At 40.6% G+C, this 26,848-nt stretch overlaps 1 protein-coding gene across 2 annotated transcripts; it reads left to right on the top strand.

Annotated features, from left to right (window-relative positions):
- The first annotated feature begins 13,963 nt into the window (after positions 1-13,963).
- Positions 13,964-25,951, top strand: FUNDC1 (FUN14 domain containing 1). Of its 2 annotated transcripts, XM_085586252.1 has the most exons (6): positions 13,964-14,012; positions 15,097-15,270; positions 15,624-15,780; positions 17,613-17,688; positions 23,682-23,810; positions 25,323-25,951. In XM_085586252.1, exons 2-6 carry the CDS (start codon positions 15,207-15,209, stop codon positions 25,398-25,400), a joined length of 504 nt encoding a protein of 167 aa, XP_085442378.1. In that variant the 5' UTR covers positions 13,964-14,012; positions 15,097-15,206; the 3' UTR covers positions 25,401-25,951. The 2 variants fall into 2 exon arrangements, with proteins under 2 accessions (XP_085442378.1, XP_021394322.1); XM_021538647.4 differs by lacking the exon at positions 15,097-15,270.
- The last annotated feature ends 897 nt before the right edge of the window (positions 25,952-26,848 follow it).

Raw genomic sequence — 26,848 nt, 5'->3', positions numbered from 1 at the left:
CCCTTTATGGTTGAGGTGTTCTAAATGTCTGAACCCAGGCTAGAAGATGTTTTGGCCTGGTCAGAGGAGCTGGGTGTAGGGTCAAGTCCAACGGAGCATTCCCATTCCTTCTTTCAGTATTGTTATTGCTTGAGCTACTTTAGCCACAGCCAAGTGCTAGACACAGACACTGTCCAGGAATCTCAGTGTGAGTAAAGAATTTAAGGAAGCTCTATGAAATGTTATTCTGATTCTTCTAAATTACTATGCAGAAGTGAAAATGGTGATATAATGTGTTAAACAGAGTTTGTACAGGAGGCCCTTTAGTGAGCACAGCTACTCAGAGCAGACTGTGGCTGCTCTACGTGGAAGGTAAGGCACCAGAGGACTTTTCTGTGGACTTAGCTGGAAAGAAATAAAAATCCATATGTAATTGTTTCTTTATTCAGTAGAAGATGCAATTTATTTTGTAAACAGAAAGCAGCTGTTTGCAACACTAGACATTGAACTAGGAACCCTGTTTGTTAACTAAAGTGTTTAATAAATTCACAATGCGAGTGCTAATGAACGAGTTTATTTTAATACATATCATATTTCACTGTAGAAACCTCCTTATGTTTTATCTACCCACAGTTTCATTCTATCCTCACTTGACATTCCCAGTAGGCGAGACCAAAAGCAAACTGGGCTATCCAGTAGGACCAATACAGATAGATTAAAAAAACAGAAAGAGAACCCTGAGATAAATCTGAACCAGCTGAAAGGACAGAGAGGTGCCTGAACCCAAAGCAGGACTCCCCAGCAGGTGAGGATGAAGCTCAGGACCCCCTACCTCACTCCAAAGCCTGAGAGAGTGGCAAAGCAGGGACTCACTGGAAACAAGCAGAGTGAATTTTCCGTCTGAAAAAGGGAGATGTGGGAGTGAAAAACAAGAAGGGAGAATAAGGATCAATTTTTCATCAGATTGTCTGGCCTCTTGCATTTGCCAGTCCTCATCCTTGCCAAGATGGGAAGTCCCCAGTTCCCTGCTTCTTTATGCTCGTTCCCAGCCCGGCTTTGTGTGGCGAGGCAGTGACGTTGTTTACTGAGGGACAAATTTGAATTCTTTGATCTTACTATACTAACTTCACATTTTCTGGGTAATTAAAAACAGACCAACATACATGCACACATTAAAATGCAGCAATGTATTTGTAAGTATAATTGAGTTGTGATTAATTCATCGCATTTCATTACAAACCAATAAAATCCCATTAAAGGGCAATGAATGAATCCTGCCAGGAGCAGGCCCATATTCCCTCTGTTTTGTGTAATCTGTAGCCACACACAATTTCACAAAGCATGGGCAAACACTACCAGGACAACGTGGCAATATTTCATATTTGTGTTGCAAATGTGAAAGTGACAGTGCAAGCTGTGAGAACATTCAGCATCAAAACACCAGCAGACCTTTGAGATCGTGTGTACACCCCTGCCTCCATGGAGGATAATGGCACTTCTTCTGTTCCCGAGACAAAGAGGAACTTGAGTTTCTCTCCTTTCCTTCACAGCAGACACTGCAGGAACAGAGGGATATTATCTCCCTGCTGGTGGCACGAAGACAGCATCTCAGATATGGATTAGCTCCGAATTATCCCTCTTGACAAATGGGTTGTGAAACCATGGCTTGGTCTCTTGGCAGTCCCAGCCCTGCCTTTGCCCAGGGTACCCCGAGCAGCTGCTGCCTTCTTGCTGCCACTGGCCACAGGGACACATTTCCCTTTGTCACCACGTGCATTTCAGGGCTTTAATCCACCTGGGGCACAGACTGTACCAGCACTGAGCAGACACAGTCAAAGGGCTCTCTGTGTTCAGAGAGCTCAGTTAAACTCAGGAGCACCTGTCAGCTTTTCTACCCCAGCCACAAGCCATCTGCAAGGAGCTCTAGCTAAGAAGTTCTTCACAAATACCCCTCCTGTGCTAAATATACTGATTCCTTGATGGCATCTTGCACCATTTGCTCCTGCCTCCAAATTTGTGCGATAGTAGCATCCAGTTTTCCCCCTCTAACATGTGGGGAGGCAGGGAAAGGCACAAGGAAAGAAGAAAAATATAATTTGAGTTCTTTTTATTGCCTTTCAGCTTGATCGCTTTCTGGTTTCAAAGGAAATGTAACTGAAACCCAGTGTGGTTTTGGAGTAAGGAAAATGTTAGATAAAAATTAGCATTTTAAATCAGGGAAATGATTTGTGAGTTAAAATACTTGCTTCTTGTGGCTTTACAGAATCACCTTCCCTTTGCCTTCAGGGTAGCCAGAACAATTTTCAGGCCAAACCAACATTTGAATTCCTGTTCTTCCCGAAGAAAACTGGTGGGTGGGTTTCTGCCCAGGAGCTAAAACAGAAGTTTGCCCTAGGGTTTGGCTGCAGTTCAGCTTTGAGGAAGCCACCATTCCATCCATCCTCTTGGCTTCTACCCACAAGAGGGATGTGGAGCTGGGCAGCAAACTCAGGGGTAGCTTTATACCAAAGTTGCTACAATACTGCTTTCCCACTGGTCATGGTACAAACACAACCTATAGCAAACAGAAAATAGTATTTTCCTTTATGAAAACACTCTCTTTTCATAAGGAGTGATCCACTGCTTTAGATTAACAATGCTCAGATTAGCAGTATCCCAAGTTGGCTGGTCTGGCTACTGCAGCCCCAAAGGAAACACAAGTAATATCCAACAACAAAATATCCTGCAATGAGCTTAACATTGTGGTGTTTTTTCTCTTTAAAGTTGCTTGTCTTTGTGCTATAGCACAGCCAGCTAAGGGACAGGTTTCTGCTCTTTGGTTTGTTCAACAAATATGAGTAACAGTGTTAGAGCTGGCAGCTGGAGCTAGAAATGCCAGGGTACCCCATCCCAAGCTGAGTAAGGAAAGGCTTCAAGATATGCCTGGTTAAAGAAAAAAAAAAAAAAAAAAAAAGGAAAAACCTTCTTCTCTCTCAGTCCTCACCTCCAGCTCCCTGCTATGCCTGTCCCTGTGTTGGTAACCTACAGTTTCCATAATGCATTAATGATGGCATTTGTTCCCATAAATTCAGATATTCAGATAAGTTTGAATGAATCAATTTTTCACTGAACTCTAAAAACAAGGAATTATTTTTACCATAATTTCCAAAGCAAAAAATAGTAATGTGGGATGGTTCTGAATTGTGATCCAGGGAAAATATGTTTGAAGAGTCCAGGCTGTGCATGTGTTGGTTGCAGCCCATGTGCAGTGTTGGGCTGTCCTTGCTCATGCCGCCAGCTGAGGGGTCTGAGAAATTCCAGCAACTGCAAATCTAAGGCACAGGAATGGGGCTGTGTCCTTTCCTGATGTGTTTCCCTGCACTACATATGGTTTGAGGGCAGAATGGCTTTTGGCTAGCAGAGTGGCAATGCAAGAGGCAGCTCAGGCATGAGGAAGGCCAGGGAGTTCCAGAGAAGTGTTGGAAGCCAGCAGCTGCTCAGGCACCACGTTGGGTGAATTAGCAAGGCTGAATCCCACCCCTGGCAGCACAGAGACCTGTGGCTCTGGGGCTCTGGAGACAGAGGTTTCCCATCTGATGTCTGCAGTGGCCTGAGGTGATGGGAGAACACCCCAACCTGGCCTGAACCATTTTTTAAAGGCCTCTGCACTTTACCACGATGAACCTGGATCAAAAGCAAAGAAAAGCCAGCAACACAACTTCCTATTCTTTAGTCAAGAACTGTGACAGAGTTTTCATTCACCTCACCTTCCAGACCTTCAGGATCTCTTCATCATGATATTCCAAAAGTCAGTGATTAGCACAAGATATTTCTGGAGGCCAGGAAACATGGAGCAAGAAATTCCGTAAAGGAATCCTTCACAAAAAAAATTACCTATTACTATTTTCATAAAACTATAGATTGATCCGGGTCAAAAGGGACCTTAAAAACCATCCTAGTTCTAACTCCCTGCCAGTTTGTCCATCTAAAGTATTCAGCTAGCCCTGATAACTATGGATTTGAGGTTATATATTATTTATCCTCTAAAACCATTGGTCTCTAAGCGTGTAAGGCATAGAGACCCCACCTAACACAATATAGGAAGTCAGACAAAATAACACCTGAACAGCTTTGACCACTGGGTCAACTTCCTCTATAATTTTGCTGGATTATGGCAAAAACTAAACAGTTCATTTTGCCAATTATCTAATAATACAGATACAGATTTTACATTATGTATATATATACGCACAAGAAATTGAAGCCCGTGCAATCTAATGGAATTTCTATAATAATACATGCATGGTTTATGTAACATTTAAAATTCATATACACACATATGTTTTCAAAGTGCATTAGCAGGACACTTAGCATGGCAGGTTGTCCCTCAGTGCAGGATTAGTATTTTCTACTTTCCCTCTTTGTTAATTCTTCCTTGAAACCCACAAGAAATCAGCTTCATCAGTAACTGATTTTGGCTGCTGTGCACCTATAAATGAGTAGCATTTATTTGCCACATTGCTGCTCTCACAATGTGGCCACGCAATTGCTCTCCTTTGTTTAAAGTTCTCCTCTAAAAGGTTCTCTGCAAGGGCTGTGTAGGAGGCTTTGCAGCAGGGAGGTTTGAAATTGTTTTTCTGAAAACTGTTTTGAAGAGCCTGTCCTTTTCAAGGTCTTGGCCAGCTGCACAGCTATTTTCTCTCTTCATTTTCTTTACTCCTGCAGCACTGAATAATAGTTCTTATTTAATATTTTAGATATGAAATATATATGTGAATCTCTACCATATCATTCCCTGTTTAGCAGCCTTTACTGGGCACTGAGGCACTTCCAGAGATTCTCTTTTTACTAGGATAGTACCTAGTCCCCTACAGACCAGCCAATTTTGGGATCATTTTTATTGCAATTACACTCATGGTGCATTCCTTGTACTTCATGTAGTCCCCCAGGTGTCAGTAGGAATCTCATATTTATGGAGAAGATTGACATCACCCATGTCAGGCCTTGTGTCCTGCTCATCAGTGACACCAAACAGCCTCAAAAGGTGTTTCCAGGAGCACTGAGCAGATGGCATCAGCAAAGGCACCAGTCTCCCAGCAGAAAATTCCCTCCAGTTTTGATCACAGCCATGAAAAGGACAACCAAACTCCCAGCACTAGTTATGCTAGGGCACAATAAATTTCACATCAAAACAGGGGCAGCCTTAAAATTTTTGCATACATTGAGGTGTACATGAAAAATTGGATACTTTTCCTTGCTTCAAGGGACTATGAACCATAAAGACCTTCCAGAAATATAAATTTCTTGGAATATAAAAAGTTCAGACTGTGGAAAGAAGACATTTCTGAGAAACAGATTTTAGTCTTTGAAATAATTAGACTGAGCTGAGCAGATTTTTGGCATTATTTGTAAGCCAGTCATTGTTCAGCCTTTGTACTTAGAAGAGCAATTATGATTCCTTTGGAAACATCCTTAGTTGAACTCTTAAAATACTAAAAACACTCCCCCATAAGACCACATCAACATATGGTTTTCGTAATGACAGCACAAACAAATCACCCACTCATCAAACATTTAGGAAGAAGACAGGAACAAATAGAACAAACAAATTTTGTAAAGGTTACTTACTGATCCTGATCAATCAGAAGGGAAAAAAAAAAGCTGAACTGAATGCAGAAATTGCCTATGGGATATAGAATGAACATAAAATATGCAAAATATAAATAAGCAAAACCATAAAACAAACACTGCAAAACAAAGTTTATAGACAATGTGCTGTGAAGTTGTATTTCACAAATATTGAGCTGCTGATGCCCAGTTTTATCATTCCCTCACTAGTTTACTTTTTAACTTCAGTGATATGTCATGAGTAAGTAAGAAAAAGTACATTTACACTAGTGATCATTATCAGAACATCCTTCCTGGTTTCACCACCTTCCTGGTAACTCCAGGGTGAGGCCCCTGTGGATCACAGAATCAGTGAGATTAGAAAAGACCTCTGAGATAACTGAGTCCAGCCTTTGGCCCATCACCACCTTGGCACCCAGCCCAGAGCACTGACTGCCACATCCAGCTGTTTCTTGAACACCTGCAGGGATGGCAACTCCACCACCTCTCTGGGCAGCCCATTCCAACCCTTTCAGTGAAGAAATTCTTCCTGTTCCCCTGATGTGCATCTCTGCTGCAGTTCCCTCTGGAGGCTGCTGTGAGTGGTGACCACATGAGCACGAAGGATTTTGAGATTTATCAACCACTGTTCCTTTCTTGGCACAGCTCTGTGGTCACGCCGATGAGTGAGCACCACCTCGGAGAGGCAGAGTCCCAAAGCACACTTGTCTAGGCCTCTGGAGCTTAATGCTGACACAGAAAAGACCCTAGCAACAAAAGCATCCATGCTTTCTCATCATGGGGCAGCCCTGAAAGCATCCATATCTTTAGAAATGGCAAAGTTGAGGTAAATGGTCACAGAAAGGTTTTGAGCTGTGTCACTCCTGATCTTACCCCACATAACTTATAGAAATGTACATGCACAGAAGGACTCTCCTTCTCCTTTGGATCAGGATGTCCATCTCTCTGCTTCCTGCATCTTTTTATGCAGGTGCTGGAGACTCTGTCTAAGAACTACGTCTCCATAACCTCCTCTTCTGCCAGGAAACCTCAGGTCAATCCTCCTGCAAGACCTGTGCCTGTGCAGTTCATGCGTGGCTGAGCTCTGGAAGCTGTCAGCAGCTGGCTGTCATCAGCTGCTCCACACAACTCCCTGGAAAACACCAGGCAAGCCTTGGTGTGCAATAAAAAGGGAGCAAAAAAGTTCTATGTTCAAAATGGGGCTTGCCATACAATGGTTTGGGTTGGAAGAGACCTTAAAGATCACCCAGTTCCAAACCACTGCCATAAGCAAGGACTCCTTCCACTAGAACAGGTTGCTCAGAGCTCCATCCAACCTGGCCTTGAATACTACCAGGGACAGGAAATCCACAACTTCTCTGGGCAACCTGTGCCAGGGCCTCACCAACCTCACAGTAAAGAATTTCCTCTGTGTATGTAACCCAAATGTTGTCTCTTTCACTCTGAACCCATTACTCCTTGTTCTACCACTACAGTTTCTAATGTTCCATCTGACAAATATCCAGAAAGAGCCCTCAGTATGAAACAATTTAAAAAATGAACATGAGGAGATTCCTCTGAGAAGTCACTCCAGCTGCACTTAGGTCTTTTGGTTTTGCTTGCCCTCTTCTGTGTGAATCTATGGTTTGTGACTACAAGAGCAGACTAGAGAACTCTACATTGCTTGTTTAGATTCCAGCTGGACAATGGACAGCAAATATCCCACACTTCTCCTCTTCCTCTGAGGAATTCTGGATGAGGCTCAGTGAGAACACCATTCAAACACCAATGGCTGGATGGGAGCCATTGCTACCTCTCTGTCACTGTTGCTGCAGTCTGTGAGATTGGCCAGATGGTGTCAGTGCCAGGAAATGTATGGCACAAATGTCTTGCTCATTGAGTTAATGATAGGAAGACAAACTCGATTTCCTCCTCTAATCCCTACCCATAGCATTTTCGGGTCCAATCAGAGTCAGGATTGCTGCTTCTACAGATGTCTAACTCCAAATGATGTCCCAAACAGCTGCAGTAAATGGCACGGCCTCTGTCTTGCCCTGTGCTGAAAGCTCTGCAGAGTAGGGCTTGGTCTTCTTTAGGAGGGTGCAGCTTTCACTCTGCAAAAATCATTATCCAGTCATTGTAGAGACTGTAAGTGCTGAAGGTGGTCAATGGCGATGAGTTATGGTGGGTACAATAATTCCACAGAAACAAATATTGTAGAAAACCAAGAGGACAAGGTGAATGTCATCTGTCTTTGAACAATTTTATCAGGGGCAATGGCTGCTTTCAATTTTTGTCAAACTGCATTAGTATTTTATGAGAAATCAAGATTTGCATATTTAAAACCTGGAACAATTAACAGTGCTACTGGAAACAATGCTATTGTACAGTTGTGTCATTATTATTGAGATTTGAAAGGTAACTGAATGAGAGTCTGATCCTTTGGGCAATCTTTCAAGACAGGTTTTGTTATAAAGAAATAATTTAAATTTTTTGGCGATTCCTCTGTAAAGTTAGAGAAAGCTTTGGTGATGAATTACAGTTACTGCACACAAACACAATAAGGAATGCCTCTCTAGCTTGTCCGGCTGTCTCTCCAGTTGCCAGGGGTCTCAATCTTTGCAGGAGAATTACCCTTGGAAAGAAATCCAGTTCCCCTGATCTCAGAGTCACTAAAGCAAGCCAGTCCTTTGGCCAGAGAGCTGTTATTTTGAGATCTCAATCTAGGAAGGGGATACAGCCATGGGGAATGGGGCAGTTGGAGGCAGCCCTGTACTCTGGGAGTCTCATGTTTGACTGTCTTGGCACGTTTTCATTTATCTGGGGGAAATGTGTTTAGTTTTATTCCAGCCAAAACCAGGCAGCACGGAAGAAGAAGCTGTAGGAGGACTCTTCATAAGCTTGAGGTGACCTGAGAGCAGCCAGGTGTTTCAGTGAAGGCTACCTGTGACTGGCACAGCAGCATCTGATCAAAGGTTTTCTTTCCTTGGCAGCAGTGATGACTCACAGTACTTATCCTTTGTGTACTGTCTAGTGTTTATTCATTACAGTTCTGTATTCTTTTTCCTTCTTGCAAGAAAATGAAAAACATTATTGCCGTGTTTCCCTTCAGTTTAGGATTTTTAACCTTTTTTTGGTGCAGGGCTTCACAAACAGAAAAATCTGGAATTCTTTGGGCTCTTCACCTCTTAGATGATATTTCTGGAGGGTCTTCAACTATTTCAGCGTGGATTTTTTGTAAATCTGCCCTGCCCAGTTATTACCCTGTTACCCTTAATTTTTAAAAGCCAAGCAAAGAAGTTTCATTTTTCTTTTCATTATTTATGTGCACTTATGCTACAGAAAATAGGAACATCTGTTAGCTGTGGAAGTGGTGTGTATGATTGATTCATCATCACAGCTCCTCTAAAAAGTAATTCCTTACATTTGCTTGACAAGACAGACTGCCAGACTATCAGTCTGTTCTCATTCTCTGTTGGTTTGTCCGAGTACTTGAGTGACAATAGCAGGGAACTCCGAAATACCTACAGGATTTACCAAGGGAATTGGATATTTATCTCTGAAGGAGAACTTGAAATCAAAATATATCATTACATTCATAATCACAGCTAAAAGCTGTTTAAAGAATTTCTCTAAAATAATGCAGTACTACAGTCAGCACAGTTTTCTGTAATTTTATAATATGGACATACAGTAAACAAAAGGTTACCTCCAGATAGTTAAAAATCTTTCCTATTTTACTTACAAGAAAACAGCAAATTAAAAACACAGACTTGGCAGAACCCTTTCATTTAAAAAAAGTCACTTTGCATATGAGAAGAGTTTTAAACAAGAATATAACAACAGAGACACCTATACCATATTGAAGACAACCTTCCAGGGCCTTGCAAGACTTTCTCAGATTCAGTTCCCCTCGCTGCCCTTTATTTGCCTGGGCAATAACACGAAGCCTCAAATTTAGCTGAACACTTCAGTTTTTATTAAACATTTTGACTGTGCAAGAGGAACCTTCCTGAGTCATCTCCTGCATTCTGCTCCTTCCCGCTGCCTCCAGGGAAGATCCTAAAGGAATGATGAGCTCAGCTCTGCCCCAGGAGTGCTCTGCCACAAGCTCAGCTCCCTTCTGGCCGTGATCCCAGCGTTTTTCCACAGGCAAGGAGCACCGACCATCCCAAAGCATGTATGGGATTCACACAATAGCAGGAGGTCACGGTCAGAGCTCTGTGCTGCAGCCCAGGCCTGGTAACTCATCAGAGCTGAGATCAAAAGATTAATGGATAATCAGCTTGCCTTATTATCAATACAGTAAACAAAATGAACAGGAAAGATCAATCCCCCCCTTAACTTCTTATTTTTATTTCCTTACTTTTCCAGACGAGGGTCATGGGAATGTGTCCTGCTGCAGCCTGACCTGACACTAACCATCAGTTTTGTTTAATAAGTGCTGTGGTACACCTTACCTGGGTGATGTCTTTGGTTGTTACCTGTTTAAACACCTTCCACAGCACACTAAACTTGTTTTTTCTTTTTGTATCAGTTGAATTCTTCAGCAAGAGACTATTTAAACTCGTGTTAGTTAATGGAGACAATAGACATATCTTTCTTTGGACATTTCTCCTCCACTTATACATGGATTGTGGTGGGAATTTATAACTTAAATTTCATTAGGATAAATGAATTAAGATTTATGGTTGGACTCGATAGTGTTAAAGCTCTTTTCTGACCAAAATTTTTCTGTGATTCTAAGATAAAGGAGGCTGTTATCAAATTAGAGTACTACAAAACTGAAAAGCAGAATTTAATTATGTTCACAAACAAGAAAAAAATTTTCATAATTAAATTTTGTTGAACCTCGCAACAAACATTTTACAAAGAAAAGTGACAAAGGAAGGTTGAAGGCAAGCAATACAAGCAAGCCATCCAAAATTTCACATGGAGATGGCAGGAGACACAAGGATGTGTATTTGTTAATGTCATAATTACAGGGAATATTATCTTCATTTTAACATCACAGAATCATGGAATATCCTGAATTGGAAGGGACCCACAAGGATCATCAAAATCCAGCTCCTGGCCCATCCACAAGAATCCAACCATGTGCCTGAGAGCATTGTTCAAATGCTGCTTGAGCTCTGTCAGGCTTGGAGCTGTGACCACAGCCCTGGGGAACCTATTCCAGTACCCAACAACCCTCTGGGGGAAAAATCTCTTCCTGACATCCAAACTAAAGCTCCCCTGATGCAAATTCATGACATTCCCACAATTCCTGTCCCTGGTCACCATGGAGAAGAGATCAGTGCCTGCCCCTGCACTGCTCTTTGTCAGGAAGCCATGGAGCTTCCTACTGCATTAACAGTCCAGGTTATTGCTCCACAACAGCCCTTGCCCAGGATCTTGATGGACTTAGAACCCAAATCCCTTCCCAGACATTTCTCTGCCATTTTCCAGCCAACAGAGCTTTGAATAACAGCATGTTCACATAGGGTTGTTAAAAAGGAATCATCCATTCACTCCAATACCTTTATTGCCAGGTTATTCTGACTGCATTTACTAGGTTAAGCCTGTGGAGAACATAAGTTTCACTCACAAGCAAGGCCTAGTGGAGAGGGCTGGCAGTGTGTGTTGCCTTTAGTTTCTATAATTAATCATGCAAGGTGGTAAAAAATTAAAGGATATATGTTCCAGTTTGGAATTCTGGTCAGCAGCACAAAGCTGCTAGGATTAGAGTCGCACAGGCATTTGATGATTGGGGGCCTCTCTTCTGCTTTTTGGGGTTTTGGGGCATTTGGGGGTTTTTGGTTGCTTAGTGTGGAGTTTTTTATTATTTGTAAGGTACGTGTGTGCCATGTATGTTCCATTGCAAGCTGTGACCCTGAACATGCTTGTCACAGCTATAAGGACAGAGGGTGGCTGCACAGCCTGAACTTGTAGGTAGCATTTACAGAGCAAAGAGAGCAGTTTTTCTGCTCAGTCCTTCTGATGATACAGGAAAACACTTTGTTCCTGAAGAACCTTTAAGGGTGAAGCCAAAATGTGGCCTGAGTTTAAATTGTCTACCTTTCCTTGGAAAATCTGTCAGAATCTGCCATTAATAGCTTGAAGGAAGCATCAGGGTGCAAGAGATTTGAATGGGCCTGGGGAATTTTATACATCACAGTGGGGCTGGTAAAAGCTCTGCCAGTTATTCTTGGTCTCTGGAGCCACAAGGTTTGCTGTCTCTGCACAGGGTACGGATTTTGCTGGGAGCAAGAACAATCCTGACATCATTTTCTGTGCAAGCATTGAGCCAATCCCCCAGGCAGTGCCTGAGGATCCCAGGCAGATACTGGGAGCACCACTGCATCCTACTGTGGTGTCCATCCAACTGGAACCCACTGGGAAACGCCTTGGGGTGCATCCTGATCCCAGAACAGAGACAACACAACCCGAAACCTGCCAAAGGGCTTTCCCTGGGTCTTTCCTAAACTCCTTCCCTGCCACTCACACCACCCTGACTTGGCAAGAGGGGTGCAAAAGGAAGCAAACAGAATTCGCAGGTAGTACATGATGCAGCTACTAATGTTAATCTTTTAAAAGTGCTAATTATACAAACCTCCCTGTTCTGAAAGGAAATTAATATAATTGTTTGCACAGAAGTGCTGCTATTTTTTAACTGATAGTAGTTAAAAATAGGGAAGCCAAATATTAAGAATTCAAGCTACAAAAGGTACAAAAATAGCCAGGCTCACACAACGTGAGCAAAACTCTCTGGTCACCTCTCTTACCTTACTGGCATCTGACTGGGAAATGTCAACAAGCACTTTTTTACTGACTGGGAAGGGAATACCAAACCCACCAATTTTATGCTTAAACAAGAAAACTCCCAAGATGCACAGTGTTTGTCAAAACAAATCATAAGAGACAAATCTGTTTGTTCCTTATAGGAATGTATCTGTTGAAAACCTTAGAGAAAGCAATATATTACCAGTTCTGTCTGGCATGCTGTCACCTAATTATCACAATGGCAAATGTTTGTAATAAAAATAATTTAATAAGCAAACAACCACTTTATACACTAATTTCAAGTTTTATATGCTAATTTCAGTTTCAGAGCAGACTACAGAAGGACTTTCTCGTGGAAGATACATTCTTCCCTCTTCTGGTATGTCTGTAAAGGCTGGTGTAATTAAGGGGTTTAATTAAAATCCTAAATGCTTACTCCATAAAAATAGCTTTATGACATACAGAAAAGTGGATTTTATTCATTATAATTACCTGCTTTGTGTATTGACAGTGTAAGAGTCCAAGTGAGAAGCTGTAAACACTTTTAAATAATTTGTTTTCAATTTTATTATTTATAAATTAAGTTCCTTGATGTTTTCTTCATTCATATTGCAATAAAGCTCCTAAAGGTGCACTTACTGTGTCAGCCACCTCCGTTGCGGCTGCATACATTTAAAAAAACAGTCCTAAAATACAATTATGTGGCTTTTAGCCCATTGAAACCCCACCAACGCATTGAAGGAGCAAGCACACCAGGGCTCAAATTTAGTTTTTTCCAATGTTTCACAGCTCACATTGGCTTTAACCTTTGTACTTTGAGGGGCCTTGTGTTTGGTTTTTTCTGGTTATTAATTTTTATGGGGCTCGTGGCACGCAGCTGCTGTCCAGCCATGCCTGCAGCCACTGGGAGATATTGAGAAAGTTTTGGGGTTCTTACCCCCACCACTGGCATCAATGAGCCCCTCAAGGCACAGGCTTGAATATCGTGTGCTGTTTTGAGGACCACAATACAAGAAACACAGTGAACTGTTGGAGAGAGCCCAAAAGAGGGCAACGAAATGGTGGAAGGCCTTGAGGGGAAGCGTGTGAGGAGCAGCTGAGGGCGCTTGGTCTGTCCAGCCTGGAGGAGACTGAGGGGAGACCTCACTGCAGTCACAAATTCCTTGTGAGGGGAGAGGAGGGGCAGGCACTGATCTCTGCTCTGTGGTGACAGTGACAGGACCCAAGGGAATGGCCTGAAGCTGTGTCAGGGCAGGTTTAGGTTGGATATTAGGAAAAGATTCTTCCTCCAGCGGGTTCGCTGGGCAGTGGAACAGGCTCCCCAGGGCAGTGGTCACAGCACCAGCCCGGCAGAGCCCAAGAAGCGTCGGGATAACTGAGGCACACGGCAGGATTCTTGCGGTGCCTTGCGCAGGGCAGCCAGCTGGATTCGCTGATCCCCGCGGGTCCTCTCCAGCTCGGGATACGCCACTATTCCCACCGCGCAGCCCGCGCCCCTTCCCGCAGCCTCCCCCTCAGGGACTCCCCGGGGTGAGGGGAGCGGGAGGCGCATGCGCGGCGCGGCCGCGAGGGGGCGGCACCGCGGCGGGGCGGGGCGCGAGCGGCCGCTGGGGGCGCAGCGGGGCGGCCGCTCGCCGCCTCAGCCCCGGCCAACATGGCGGCGCGGCGGCCCCGCTCCGCCTCAGGTCAGTGCTGGCCCCTTCCTGACGGGAGCGCGGAGGAGGCGGCGCGGCGGGCGCCCTTCCTCCTCTCGGGGGCGGCGGGCAGCCCCCTCCCGCTGCGTCCCGGGGGCGGGGAGGGATGGCCCGGGCTCTGCGCCTCCCTTGTCCGTTGCGTGTCCCCCCCTCCACCGCGCGGCCCGGCGCATCGGCCCCGGCGCTCCTGGCATCACCCGGGCTAAAGCTCGTTCCCGGGGTTTAACCAGCCAAACCCCTTCTAGGCAGGCCCGCGGGCAGAATGAGGGCCGGCCGAGCCCTCACGGAGCCGGAGGTGCCGGGGGGATGCGGGACCGGAGGCTCCAGCCCCCATGGCCGCCGCATCCTTCCCTGCGCGGGGCTCTCCGGGCATCGCTGTGGCCTCGTCCTGCGGCGCCTTTCGGCACTGGCACCTTCCGTGTGCTTGGGCAATGTGCGGAACATCATTTGTCGCATGCAGGAGGATTTTTCATCGGTAGAAAACGCTCTGGCAGTTATTTGCCACAGAGCGTGTTATGGATGTGTACACTAGTTCTGGTTTAAATAATAATAATTTAAGGGCGGAATTATTGTGACTGTTCATGACAGTGTTTTAATATTCTCCATCCAAAGAAGTTAAACAAGTTGTCCTCAGTACTGCAAAGAAAGAACATTCGATAACAATTTTTTTAGCATTATAGGTCTCACTATTTATTATTTAGTACTCAAGAACATATGGTAATAAAGAGAAATAATGCCCACCTATATATGTACTTCTCGCAGTCTTTGAAGCTTTTACCCATACTGGTAGTACAAGTTAAAAAACTGTCAAAAATTTAATAAAATGTTTATTTATATCTACAGTCTTGCTTTGATTCTAGGTAAAAATTTAACTTCTTCTGGAATGTCCTACCCATAGTGCTGAATTTAGATTTAACCTTAAATATATTTAATCAAAGTGGACTTCAGTTCATGTGTGTATGTCACAGACTGTGATACACTTTTAAAATATTTTTCTTTAAAAATCTAGACCCATCTCTTTCCTCTAATGCTTGAGTATACACAGTGTTGAGGATCTCTTAATTTGAAATTGTAGGATGCCTGTTTTGAAAACATTGACAGAATTGTCCTGAAAACATGGAACCTAACTGAAGTCCCTGTGTCATCTGTTTCACTGGAAAAGGAACAGAAGTCGCTTCCTGGCAAATGCTGATGCCTGGTCCTCTGAGGAGAGCACTGGGCCAGAAGTTCTTAATCTTTCCAAGTGTTGGTCTGTCCCTTTGGTTTTTGTTGGGTTTTTTTGTTTGTGGTGAATGAGATGACTGGTAGTTTCATCGGATGTCTCTTGAACAGGCAGGGGATTCTTGTTCACCTTTGCAGTGCCAGGCATGGATTTTATTGATTATACCACTGCTGTAGCCTTCTACACCTTACCTTGGCGATGGCATAGAATCCCCAAATCCTTTGTTCTGGGAGCTGCTGGACCATAACTTGTACATTACAGTTGAAACCATTGGATTACCCGGTTAATGCCCAAACTGGGTCTGGGACTTTCACATAACTTGTTAATTTACTCTATAACTGAGAAGATAACATGTTTTAAAATTGCTTTTTCTATTTCAGACCACGACAGTGACGACGATTCCTACGAAGTGCTGGATTTAACAGAATATGCTCGACGTCACCATTGGTGGAACCGCTTGTTTGGCCGGAATTCAGGACCAATTGTAGAAAAATACTCTGTAGCCACACAGATCGTGATGGGAGGTGTGACTGGCTGGTGAGGGAGCTTCCCTTTCCATAACTGACCCAGACATTTTACATTTTTAGGAGATCCATTTCCAAGGGTATTTGAAAGCAGATAAATACATGTTTAATGGGATTTCCTTTAGCATTGATCAAGATTGTTCATGTGTGAACAATTTTAGCTTGTTACTCTGACTCATCATTATGAAGTGTTTTTTAATAGTGGTGAAACATGAGTTATCCAAGGGAACTCATACTAGTTACTGTGGAAAAGATTTGGGAAAATGTCAGAGCTCTAAAATGACAAGAAATAAATGGAAAATTACTACATGTAGCTTTTACTCTGTATGGAAGAGCATACTTCCTTATCTAGATTTAGAAACTTAGTTATATTATGGCTGAGACATATTTACAGGTAAAAGAAATGAAGGAAGGAAAAAAGGATGGCAAAATGTACTTTTAATTAAGAGCCTCATTTCCTGGAGACTTTTTTTCTTCTAAATTGAGCTGCAGCCATGTTGAGCAAATTCACAGTTTACTGTGATGTTAACTGATACATAGCCTAGTTATACTAGAATAATTCATGGTGAAAGCTAGACAGTCAGGATGAGAACTTAAACTGGAAAATGTGGTCACAGCCTGAGCAGCTGTGTCAAGGTATTTGTTATTTGTCAGAGGTATTTGAATGGTATTTGTCTACTCCAGTACACAGAAAAACTGTAAATTCATTGAAAAGCACCATTATAGTAGCAAAGTGACTTTTAAAGAGGGATTATGCAAGGATTAGAAGATGAAATAAACTAAAAATGAAATTATTGTACCTGGCTCAGTACAGCTTTGTGGTGTGGGTTTAGCTTTCAGTCAGAATTTTTTATTTGCTTCTGTAGCCTTAAAGTTATTTTAAAAAGTTATATGTGTACATGTAAACTCAGATGTTTCTAGGGAATAGTTCATCTGGCATCCATAAAAACTGGCTTATTGAATGATCTGGAAAATGCACATTTCAGTATCTGTAGATGCACATTTCTCTGGCTGCCTACTGATGTATATAAATGACAATTCACTATTTATATGCAGGGGGAAAAAATTCCCCTCTGCATGTGAGCCAGTGTTTAGACACACTGGAATTGCCCAGGGAAGTTGTGGAACCATCGGCCTTGGAAACTCATGTCTGAGTCAGGGCTCTTGGCAGCCCGATCCAGCTTTGAGATTGGATTGGGCTCTGCAGCAGTTTTGGGAAGGTGACTGGCCCAGGTGACCTCCAGAGGCCCCTTCCTGCCTTGTCATTGTTCTGTGATATCAATATCTGTTCTCCATTTGATGAGGGAGGTTTGGAGCCTGAGAACAAGGTAATTTTCTGGTTGCCTTGATCCATTAAAAATAGACTTAACACCATGTCCCAGCAGAGTGCCCTCACTGAGTTTAACTCTTGTGATAGGGATGTGCTGCTTTTTACTGAGATATTTCAGTTATGAGTTGTGTAGTTAATATAAATTACAGTATAATATATTTACATTCCACTTGGGAACAGTTATAGTAGCACTGTTATGTAATTATGCTGTGCTTTATTAACATGCTACATTTAATAGCAGTAAGATCTTGGGATCTCAAGGTTACTTTAAAGGGGCCATCAGACAGCCAGGAACAAGCAACCATTACTCACATTGTATTGTTTTAAACATTGTTAATTTAATATTGCTTGCATTAAATAGCCTTGATTTTTAAATTTGTAAATATGAAGTGATACATTTGCTTTTTATATGAAATAATGGTAATAGTTGTAGTCAGGAATTGTGTAGTGTGGCATTGTTTAGCAGAAAACTTCATTAGACTGGGTTTTTTTTTGTTTTGTTTTGTTCCCCTAAGGTGTGCGGGATTTTTGTTCCAGAAAGTCGGAAAGCTTGCAGCAACTGCAGTAGGTGGTGGCTTTCTTCTGCTTCAAGTATGTAGCATTTCATGCTTTATAAGTTGGCAAATGTTATTTATTAACAATAGGAAAAGCACAGCTGTTGGGTAACATTTAATTAGGAAGGCATCTTACCTACTTCATCTTTTTAGTCTTATCAGTCAAAACCTTACATTTGAGCTGGAATATTGTGTACAAATGTACAAAGGAGACATTTCTAAAATCAGTGGTAAATCAGAATCTACTCTGTCCTGTAAAATAGTTTGTTGTAAGACAAGAGAACTTCCGTGCAGAAGCTGAGGTACTGTGTGTGATTTGACACTGCCAGATGAGAGGAACTGCCTGTAAACCTATGGTTAGGGAGAATTTAAAATGTGTTTGTTTTACTTTGGTTTGATAGTTTTATCATAGCTGTTTTGGCAGTTGCCTGGAAGGCTTGTTCTGGTCCCAGTATGAGCTGTGTTTTTCTGTTTTCTCCCTTTGCCATATTTTATCTATTGAATCTCTTAAAGCCTGGCTGAATTTTGACAGTTTCATTGTATTCCTCTCTGCTGGCTTTCGGGTTCAGAAGTTTTTAATTATGTTATCTGGCATGATCATTTGCATTTTTCATCATTGTGATTAGGGGAGGATATATTTGCAAAAAAACCTTTGAATTAGACGAAACTTTAAGTGAAGGAGAATTGCATGTGTCCTTCTGTAAAATGCCAGGATTTTACTGGCATTTTTCATGTCTTAATACCTGTGAACTTCTCATTTTTCCACAGATTGTTCTAGGGGATATAGATTGGTGCCTACTTAGGCTCAATGATACACAATTTCTTCAGAGGGGAGGTTAAAGACACATTTATTCTTTCCAGCATCACCCTGGAGGGTTTCTGAAAGGCATATCCTGCTTTTATTTCTTTTGATTGTAGTGGCTGGTGCAGCCAAGCGCTGATCAGGAAGGGTGGGGTGGTAACTGCTGCTGTGTAATACATTGCAGTGTTGCTGTTGTGTGAAGTACATATTTTCTTCATAGTCATGGTCCCCCAGTGGTTTGGGAGCTGCTTTGGTTTTTTCCTCTCCCCATGTTTTGTATGCCATTGATCTTAATTATTTTAATGATAAGTATTTTATCAATATGACTGAATAGCTGCCACACAGAGGCACCCAGGGTGGAGGCAGCAGATTGCTGCAGGTGCCTTCCTCAGTACTCCTGACTACAGGAAGCTGAAAAGTTAAAGCTGAGACCTGTAGACAGAGGAGAATGGAAATTGAATAAAACCCATCACTTGTGCAGCATTTTTGCTTGTTGAGCTGTGAAGTTTGGGGAGATTTCCTGTACATGCAATAGATTTACCATGTGGTTGAGTGTCTGATTTCTTGGTTGATCTCATTTACACTGAATCCAAAAAGAAATGTTATCCAAGAGGAAATATGAGTTAAGTATTTTGATTGGATTGTCTATATCTTAAGTAAGATCAGATTCTCCTGAAAGGAAATGAAGTAAATGCCTTAGTCTCTCTTTTAATTCAAAACACTTTGCATTTTAAGGCTGAGTCATAAATTCTATGGTGTAATTACATTTCTGTAGTCTTTAATTTTTTCATTTAAAGATCACACATCTTGATTCTATGAATACGTGTTCAGTGCTTCCCCTGAGTGGGCAGAAGAGTATTTCAGCACATTACTAGAAAGTTCCTTTTTATCTGTAAATTTCTCTGAAGTTGCAGATTTCATTTCAACTGCTGATTGCAATATTGACATTATAATTACATGCTAGAACAAGAGTAATAACTACAGAAGGCATGATTCTTGCTAAAGCCCATTCAGTGAAATATTTCAGTCTTAAAATTTAAAAAATACAGTTTTTTCTTCAGTGGGTGATGACTTCATCTCAAGAAATGTCTAAGGAAACTGAAAGCAATACATTCTTAAGTGTCAGTTTGTACAGGAAGCAAAAAATATTTTTCATGTTTTTGTAAGTGATCTAGAACTTCAGTCTTAATACAGATTATCTGAAAAGTAGTTGGAGAAAAATAATAAAAAAATACATAAAATTTGCACAGTTTTTCAAAATTGTGATTTGTTATCACATCTTTGTGGTGAATATTTCCACACCTTAATTTGATTAATTCTTATTTGATTATTAACAATGCTTTTTTTTTGTAAAATAGATGTAATTCTTCAAATATGCTAGTGTAAGAGCAATATCCAGGCACTATATTAAGGAATATATAATGCATTTCTCATAACAAGTAAGGGATTTTCCCTGTGTGAATTCTCATTTATACAGCAGTTTGCTAAAAATCCTGAAGAGTAGGGAAGTATGAATTGAGATACTCTTGGTTCTACCGTAATGAATTGGTTAAAAACAATTGTTCTTAATGAGCACCTAGTAGCTCTTTATTTTTAAAATCCTCAAGAGCAGTTCCATTGTCTTTTGTTCTGCAGTGAGCATACAAATTACAGCTTTTTCTTTTCTGTGTTGTCTAGTACTTAATAATGAATTTAGATTCTTATTCAGTTATGTGCTTTCACTAACACATTTTTCCTCATCCCATTAATATGCCATTGATGAATTAAATTGAATTCTTCATTAAATTACATTCTAATTTAGGAAAGGTAAATATGTGAAAACAACACAAGAAGCAAAAACTCTGAGATGTCCTTGGCTTTATCTTTTGTTGCTAGTGCACCATGATGATCAAGGAATTATAGCATGGGTTGGGTTGGAAGAGACCTTAAGGACCATGGCATTCCAGCCCAGTGTGACATCCCAGTGACATTCCCAGGGAGAGAACAATTTGCTTCTGGTGCTGGGGGTTTAGTGAGGAAGATTCGATTTTATGTTGAATATCCCACAGTTGATGTGTACACACTTAGAGGGAAAATTCAATGGAACGGCCAAAGCAAATGGAAGTTGAGAGTTGACCTGATAAAGAAGTGCCAAGTTTGTGGCAGGTTCTGACATGGAGGAACAGAACGTCTGTGCCTCTGTAACTGCAGTGCTGGCAGTGGGGACCGTGGAGCTGAGGGTACAGCCTCTGCAGTTCAACTCAAACAAAATGTTGTGTCACTTCTCAGTCCCTCCTTCAACAAAATGTTGTGTCACTTCTCAGTCCCTCCTTGTCAGTGAGCTTGTCTCCTTGTCCTCTCCCTCCTTGTCTCCTTGAGCTGGGACTTGTCAGATCTGTTGTGGAAACTGGGGGTTGTTCCCTTCCTAAACAGCAGATAATGAAGACCTCAAAGTGCCTGTGGGTTCTGTGCCCTGCAGCTGAGCTCACCTGTGCCTTCAGGTCTTGCTTGGGCTCTTTAAATGTGAGACATTTTGCCTTGAGAAAATTAAAACTCTTTTGTCCCATCTTGCTGTACAGACTTTTTGCTCCAAAACATTTTTCTGCACATTATTCATGTTAATGTTTCACAATAACAAAGTATGTATGTGCCTCTCCAGTATCACCCCCAAAATGAGGTTTGCTCTTGAAGATTCTCAGTTTTCCTTGATTAATTTCAAGAAAGATAATACATTTTTAGTGCTCCTGCACTGATGTATTTCTTCAATTGCCTTTTTGAAAAAATTCTGTTATTTTTTCAACACTTTTGGTAGGTCTTGAGCAAATAATGAGCTGTGAGATATACAGATAAGTATATATCTATTGTTCCATTATCAGATATAGATTCCTGTAAACCCAAAATCCACTCCCCCATAGGTCTCTTTAATAATATGTGCAATTAATATGTATAGACCTATATAACTTCTTAATATATCCAAGTATGGTTATATTACTTGTTATTTTACTTGGCTGTTGTAGGGCCTGAGTTTAAAAAAAAGGGTTAATTTTGAGAATTTGCATTTCTGTAAATTTACTGTTATAAGAAAGTAGATTTTTATGGTACATTGGAGTCTAAAAATTGAAGTCTGTTTTTTCAGCATTTAAGTTCAGGGGTATTATTTCTGCACTTATATATGAAATTATGTAATTAGTGGGGTTGCAGCCAAAGTAGATATGACATAGGTTCTGTCACTGCCAAAGTACAGGGTTTTTTTCTTCTCAGTTAAAAAATTTATATTCAAAACATTACCCTCTCTTGCTTATTTCATAAACACTCAATAAGTAAAATTAGAATCTCTTATTTCAGGCCTGCAAAGTTCAGGGAGAAAAGATGTCTGGTTTTGATACAAGTGTAAGCTCTGCAGTAGTTACAAACAGATCTTAATTAAACACTTCTGCCTCATCTTTGTGCTCTCTGGATAACTGAGCTAATTAAAGTTGTCTTAATGAAATGTTTCTTCCAAGAGCCATTTGCATTTTACAAGCAAGGAGATACATTAGCATTTCTTACATTGTGTTGGACTGAGTAGATCAGTCACGTTTAATTTTCAGTTGTATGAGTGAGAAGGCACCAATTCAATGCTGGGACCTTTTTGAAATTCTTGTGGTCATGTTAAATTCATAAAATAACAATTGCCACAATGTGCAGCTGTTTTTCTTTTCCTGATATTTCATCCAGTGACTGGATGTGCAACCAGTAGAGTTTTCAAACAGGTTTCCTGCTTTCATGTGGTACAGACAGCCCTTAATGAGCTGTCGCTGCCTGGCACTACTGCCCATGTGAATAAATGGTTTTACAGTAGACAGGCAAAGTCAATTAATTTGTTATTAATTAAATTCGGAGGCATGAAGTTAAAGAGAGTTTAAAATGTAGTAATTTCATTTTGCATTTGCCCAGTGAATTGGGTTTTTTTAATTATGTAAAAGTGGAAATTGAAGTTGACTTTCTTGCAAAGGTGAGGTTCTAGAAGTTTTGTTTTGAATTCAGACAAAATCTGTCTGACACTTGTTTAATTTTATCTTTTTTCTGGATTATGAAATCCTCAGTTTGTGGTGAAATAGGTTGCTTAGTTACTGTGGCCGTTGTAGTACAAGCTAGATGGTCTAATTTCAGTTATTTGGTGGAAAGATCCGTGTGAAAGTCAAGCTTCAGAGCCTGTAAGTGATGTGAAACTAAACATAACAAATTGTGTATTTAGGCTTAACCTAATACATTGTATCTTTAGATACCTGTTTCACAAAAGTTCATTATCTGTGACTTATGTTTACCAACTGGACAGTTTGCATAGAAGGCTGGTAGGTAAATTGGGTGGATTTTCCACCCACATGTGACCTTAAGAAGTACCTGAGAAATCTCACAGTTTACAAAGAGTTTTTGTATAACAGTCATTTGTATGTAAGTTTAGTGGTTTATAGCTATTTGTCATAACAGTTAAAATAAGCAGTAATCCTTAATTTTGATTTTTTTTCTCTTTTTTTTCCCCCCAAATGATGAGTTAACTGTTTTCTAGAACATACACCAATTAAATATTAGTAACGGAAATAAGGCAGAGGTTTGGGATGATGGTTAGACATGCTGAAAAATTTGGAAGTTTGTGTGTAAATTGGTATGAACCAGTCTCCTCAAACGTATTCATTTTTCTGATTTTACAGAACTTGTGCTGTTCTCAGGCTGTGTTATTTTTCTACTTAATGGTTTTGTTTTGTAAGAAGGGTGAGAATTCTCTTGTAATGAGTACTTTTTTTTTGTTGTTGGACAGTTTAAATTGGGTAGGATAAAATAAAAGAGTTTTCAGTGTTTCTAATGATGACTTTGATTAGCCCTGGATACCCCGTCACAAATCAGAATTCTACAATTCTCAAAGAAGCTGAGACAAAAGAGTTTCTTCATTGTTGTCCTATGAATGTATTTTTCTTACAAGTAAAGTTACAGTAAATGCTGAAGGAAAAACATTGCAAAGCTTTTATAACTAAAAAACAGAGAACTGGTAAAATTAACAAGCATCTACTGAACTTTGCCATTGCTTGTTCTACTTTGAGCTGCTGTCACTGAAGAAAGGTTGGAAGCAGAGAACCTGCTGAAATTGGAAGAATGTATTTTCCTGTATCTGTAATAAGTAAAAATAAAAATGATTTTATAGTCACCAAGACAATGTATTTTGATTCATGAAATATGAATTGCACGTGTACTAACTCCCTTTATTTCCCTAGATTGCTAGTCATAGTGGATATGTACAAGTTGACTGGAAGAGAGTTGAAAAAGATGTAAACAAAGCAAAAAAGCAGTTAAAAAAGCGTGCAAATAAGGCAGCTCCCGAAATCAACACTCTGATTGAAGAGGTGAGTCGAAGGTGATAAACTCCTTTTTACCAGTCAGGTTTTCTTACCTTCCACTGCAGGTGATAATGAGTTGAAAATGCAAATGCAAAACTGGAATGCATCAAAAATAGTTTGGCTTTATAAATTATTTACAGTTATCAGATTATGCTGTCTTTTATTCATTCAGCTTTGTGGTTTGGTCACTGTTAAAAATGACACATGAATTTGTTCTTGGGAGGTGACAAAGCCAGTAAGGTCATGACATGGTAAAAGTTCAGGATGGTGTGGGTAAAACATGGTAACTACAAAGACAAAACCCAAATCTTCTTAGACTGCTGATAATAGAATTACTTGTCTGGACACGAATGACTTCTTTTGCAGAAAAGCTGTAGCTACTCTGTAACAGAAGTTGTGATTTTTATCTCACTTTTATACATTTTGGAGAGTATCTGTCTGCAGAATCTGTTATGTTGAGAAGAGGTAGTTGTGATACTGGTCAGTGTCACTGGGGCTGTTTCACCCTGTCATTTGAAGACTTCCATTTAATCAATTTTGTGGTTGGTTGGGGTTTTTAAACCCTGTTTTTACATATTTTTCACATTTCATACGTGCAATCTAAGTTTCATTCTGAATAACTGAGAATCCTGACTGGGAATGTGCTGCAGACAGTGAAACAGCAGCCACACTGGTCTTCTGTAATTAATGAGTTTTTGACATCTCAGATTAAACCTATATGGGGTTGCATATAGATTGATAAAAAATTTAAATTTTAATGTGAATATGAACTGAAATTTCAAGATTGACAGTTTTCTTGCTGCTTCTGTACCTCAAATACCTTAACCTCTCCTTTACTACTGTCCTGTAGAAATGGGTGGAATAGGATGGGGCTTTTGGTTTTCCTTTGGTTTTTTTTTTCTGCTCAGATTATATGAGTTTCTTGTAACTGTGTGTTAGTTACCAATCTAGAGTGTTTGAAGCAGAGGATTTATGAAATGGCACATTTGATAAAAGTTGTTATACTCTGTGCTGCTACTTCATGAAATACTCTACACCCATGTCATCATACATAAGTGCTTTTTATTCCTAGGATTAAGTTGTTAGGAAACTGGCTCATAATGGAGTGCATTTCTTTTCCAATGATCTTCCAAAAAGCAGTATTTTTTCTTTTAAACAATTACCATGTGATTGCAATTGAAGTCATGGTGGTGCTCATGCTTTTTTTGACAAGGTAGTTTGTAAAACATGTCTTATTTTAATCAAAACAAGAGTGGTATTGGCATGAAATTGCTGTAATAAGTCCTCTGTATTTTGACTTTTTAAAGGTTCACTGTATTTAAAAAATATTGTTAATGACAGCTGAGAGTCAGTTTGCATTACATTGGTGCCACCTATTTTTATATGGTTTTAGACTCATGGTTTTCCCACTGCACCCTTCTCCACAAGTTTAGTGTTTTTGTTTCCAGGAAGTTATGATAAGTATAAAATAATAATGTCAGACACAATTAACTTTATGAATATCACTTTTCTTCTCAGTCAACAGAATTTATCAAACAGAACATCGTGGTGTCCAGTGGCTTTGTTGGAGGCTTTTTGCTGGGGCTGGCGTCGTAAGGACCCGAACATCTCTTCCAGATGGGATCTGTGTCAGCCAAGATCAGTTGTGACACACTCTCTGCAAGCAGTGTGGGTCACTGGACCTGCCAGAGCAAGACAAGAGGACTAGCTAGACAACTTGGGAGCTTTTACATTTCAGGCTTTTGCCTCCTGAAGCTTGGTAAAACTAGGATTTGCTGAAAAACTGTGCAGTGTGCTCATTATAGCGTTACTGGGCAAAACTGGTTCATCCTCATCATGTCTCTTTTTATCTATGGCCTTTCAAGATCTAGCATTTTTTAAAATGTTATTCTTGGAATATAGCTATGTAACCATATTATAAGAATGAAAGCTCCATTTCTATGTTTTCAGTTAAATACTGTTTATTTAAAAAGTATTTTTCTTCATGCTGTAGTAGGTAGTATCAATGACTACATACTGTATATGATATTGTGTTTTCAGCCTCCTGGCTGTTCATCTTCTTTGGAAGTCACTGCAATAATCTGTAATACCTTTTTACAGAGTATTAAATAACAAAGAATCATGAGCTTATTAAAGGTGAAAATTCATTTTGGCCTTTGCGTAAAAAAAAAATAAAATAAGGAAGTCTCTAAATTTTAGCCTGCAGGGATCTGGTGCCAGTGTTTGCCCAGACAGGTTTTTAAGATGGTTTTAGTGATTTGTTACCAAGTTATTCTAAAGAAGCTGATAATCCAAACAAACAGTCAGTGCATTTTGCTGCATTTCAGACTTGAACCTTTCAGAAGTTCCTACCCAAGGAAGAGTTTGCCCTGCCCTGATTTCTCTGGTCTTTACTGTAGCAGCAGATGAATGTGAACTGGAATCTCTCCCACCAGGTTTTTGTTGGGTTGCTGTTCACTTCTCTGAGCAGCCATAGTGGTTCAGTAGCATCAGATGGATGGATGAGTGTGAACTTGGATACACAGGACATGGGATTTTGGACATATTAACCTGCTAAATATTTAGATTTGTGCATCGCTGGGCTCCAGAGGTTTGTATTACATGTTGATCTCGTGTTTGTGGTGTGCTTGTGGCCAAGGTGAGTAAGGTATGAAGCATGTCCTGCATAGCTCTGAGCTTTAAGGGTTTCATCAAGCCTGGTTAAGTCTTTGGAAAATAAATCTTAGCACACACACCTCCAAACCCAAGGTACATGAGTGGCCATGGATCCTAAATATCTTATTTTAAATTGACTATCTGAAGTTATATAAACACAGTTGCAGTTTATTGGAAATGGGAAGCCCAAGAAGAATGTGTCTGCTGGGTTATCTGGGATTTAGAGTAAAACAAAGATGAAAATGTTAAAATACGAAAGCTGTTGCTATGATGTTCAGCCCAAAGAATAATGGGAAGGTAACCAACCATCAGCTTTTTCCTGCTGATGAAGCTCATAGGTTTTTTGGCACATCCAAAGGGTACTAAAGCCAACTGACATGAGTCATCCA

Source organism: Lonchura striata, chromosome 1 (assembly GCF_050655825.1).
Source record: "Lonchura striata isolate lonStrDom1 chromosome 1, ASM5065582v1, whole genome shotgun sequence".
NCBI classification, from domain to species: domain Eukaryota; kingdom Metazoa; phylum Chordata; class Aves; order Passeriformes; family Estrildidae; genus Lonchura; species Lonchura striata.
Note: the sequence above shows the minus strand (reverse complement) of the source record. Positions and strands in the feature narration are given on the sequence as shown.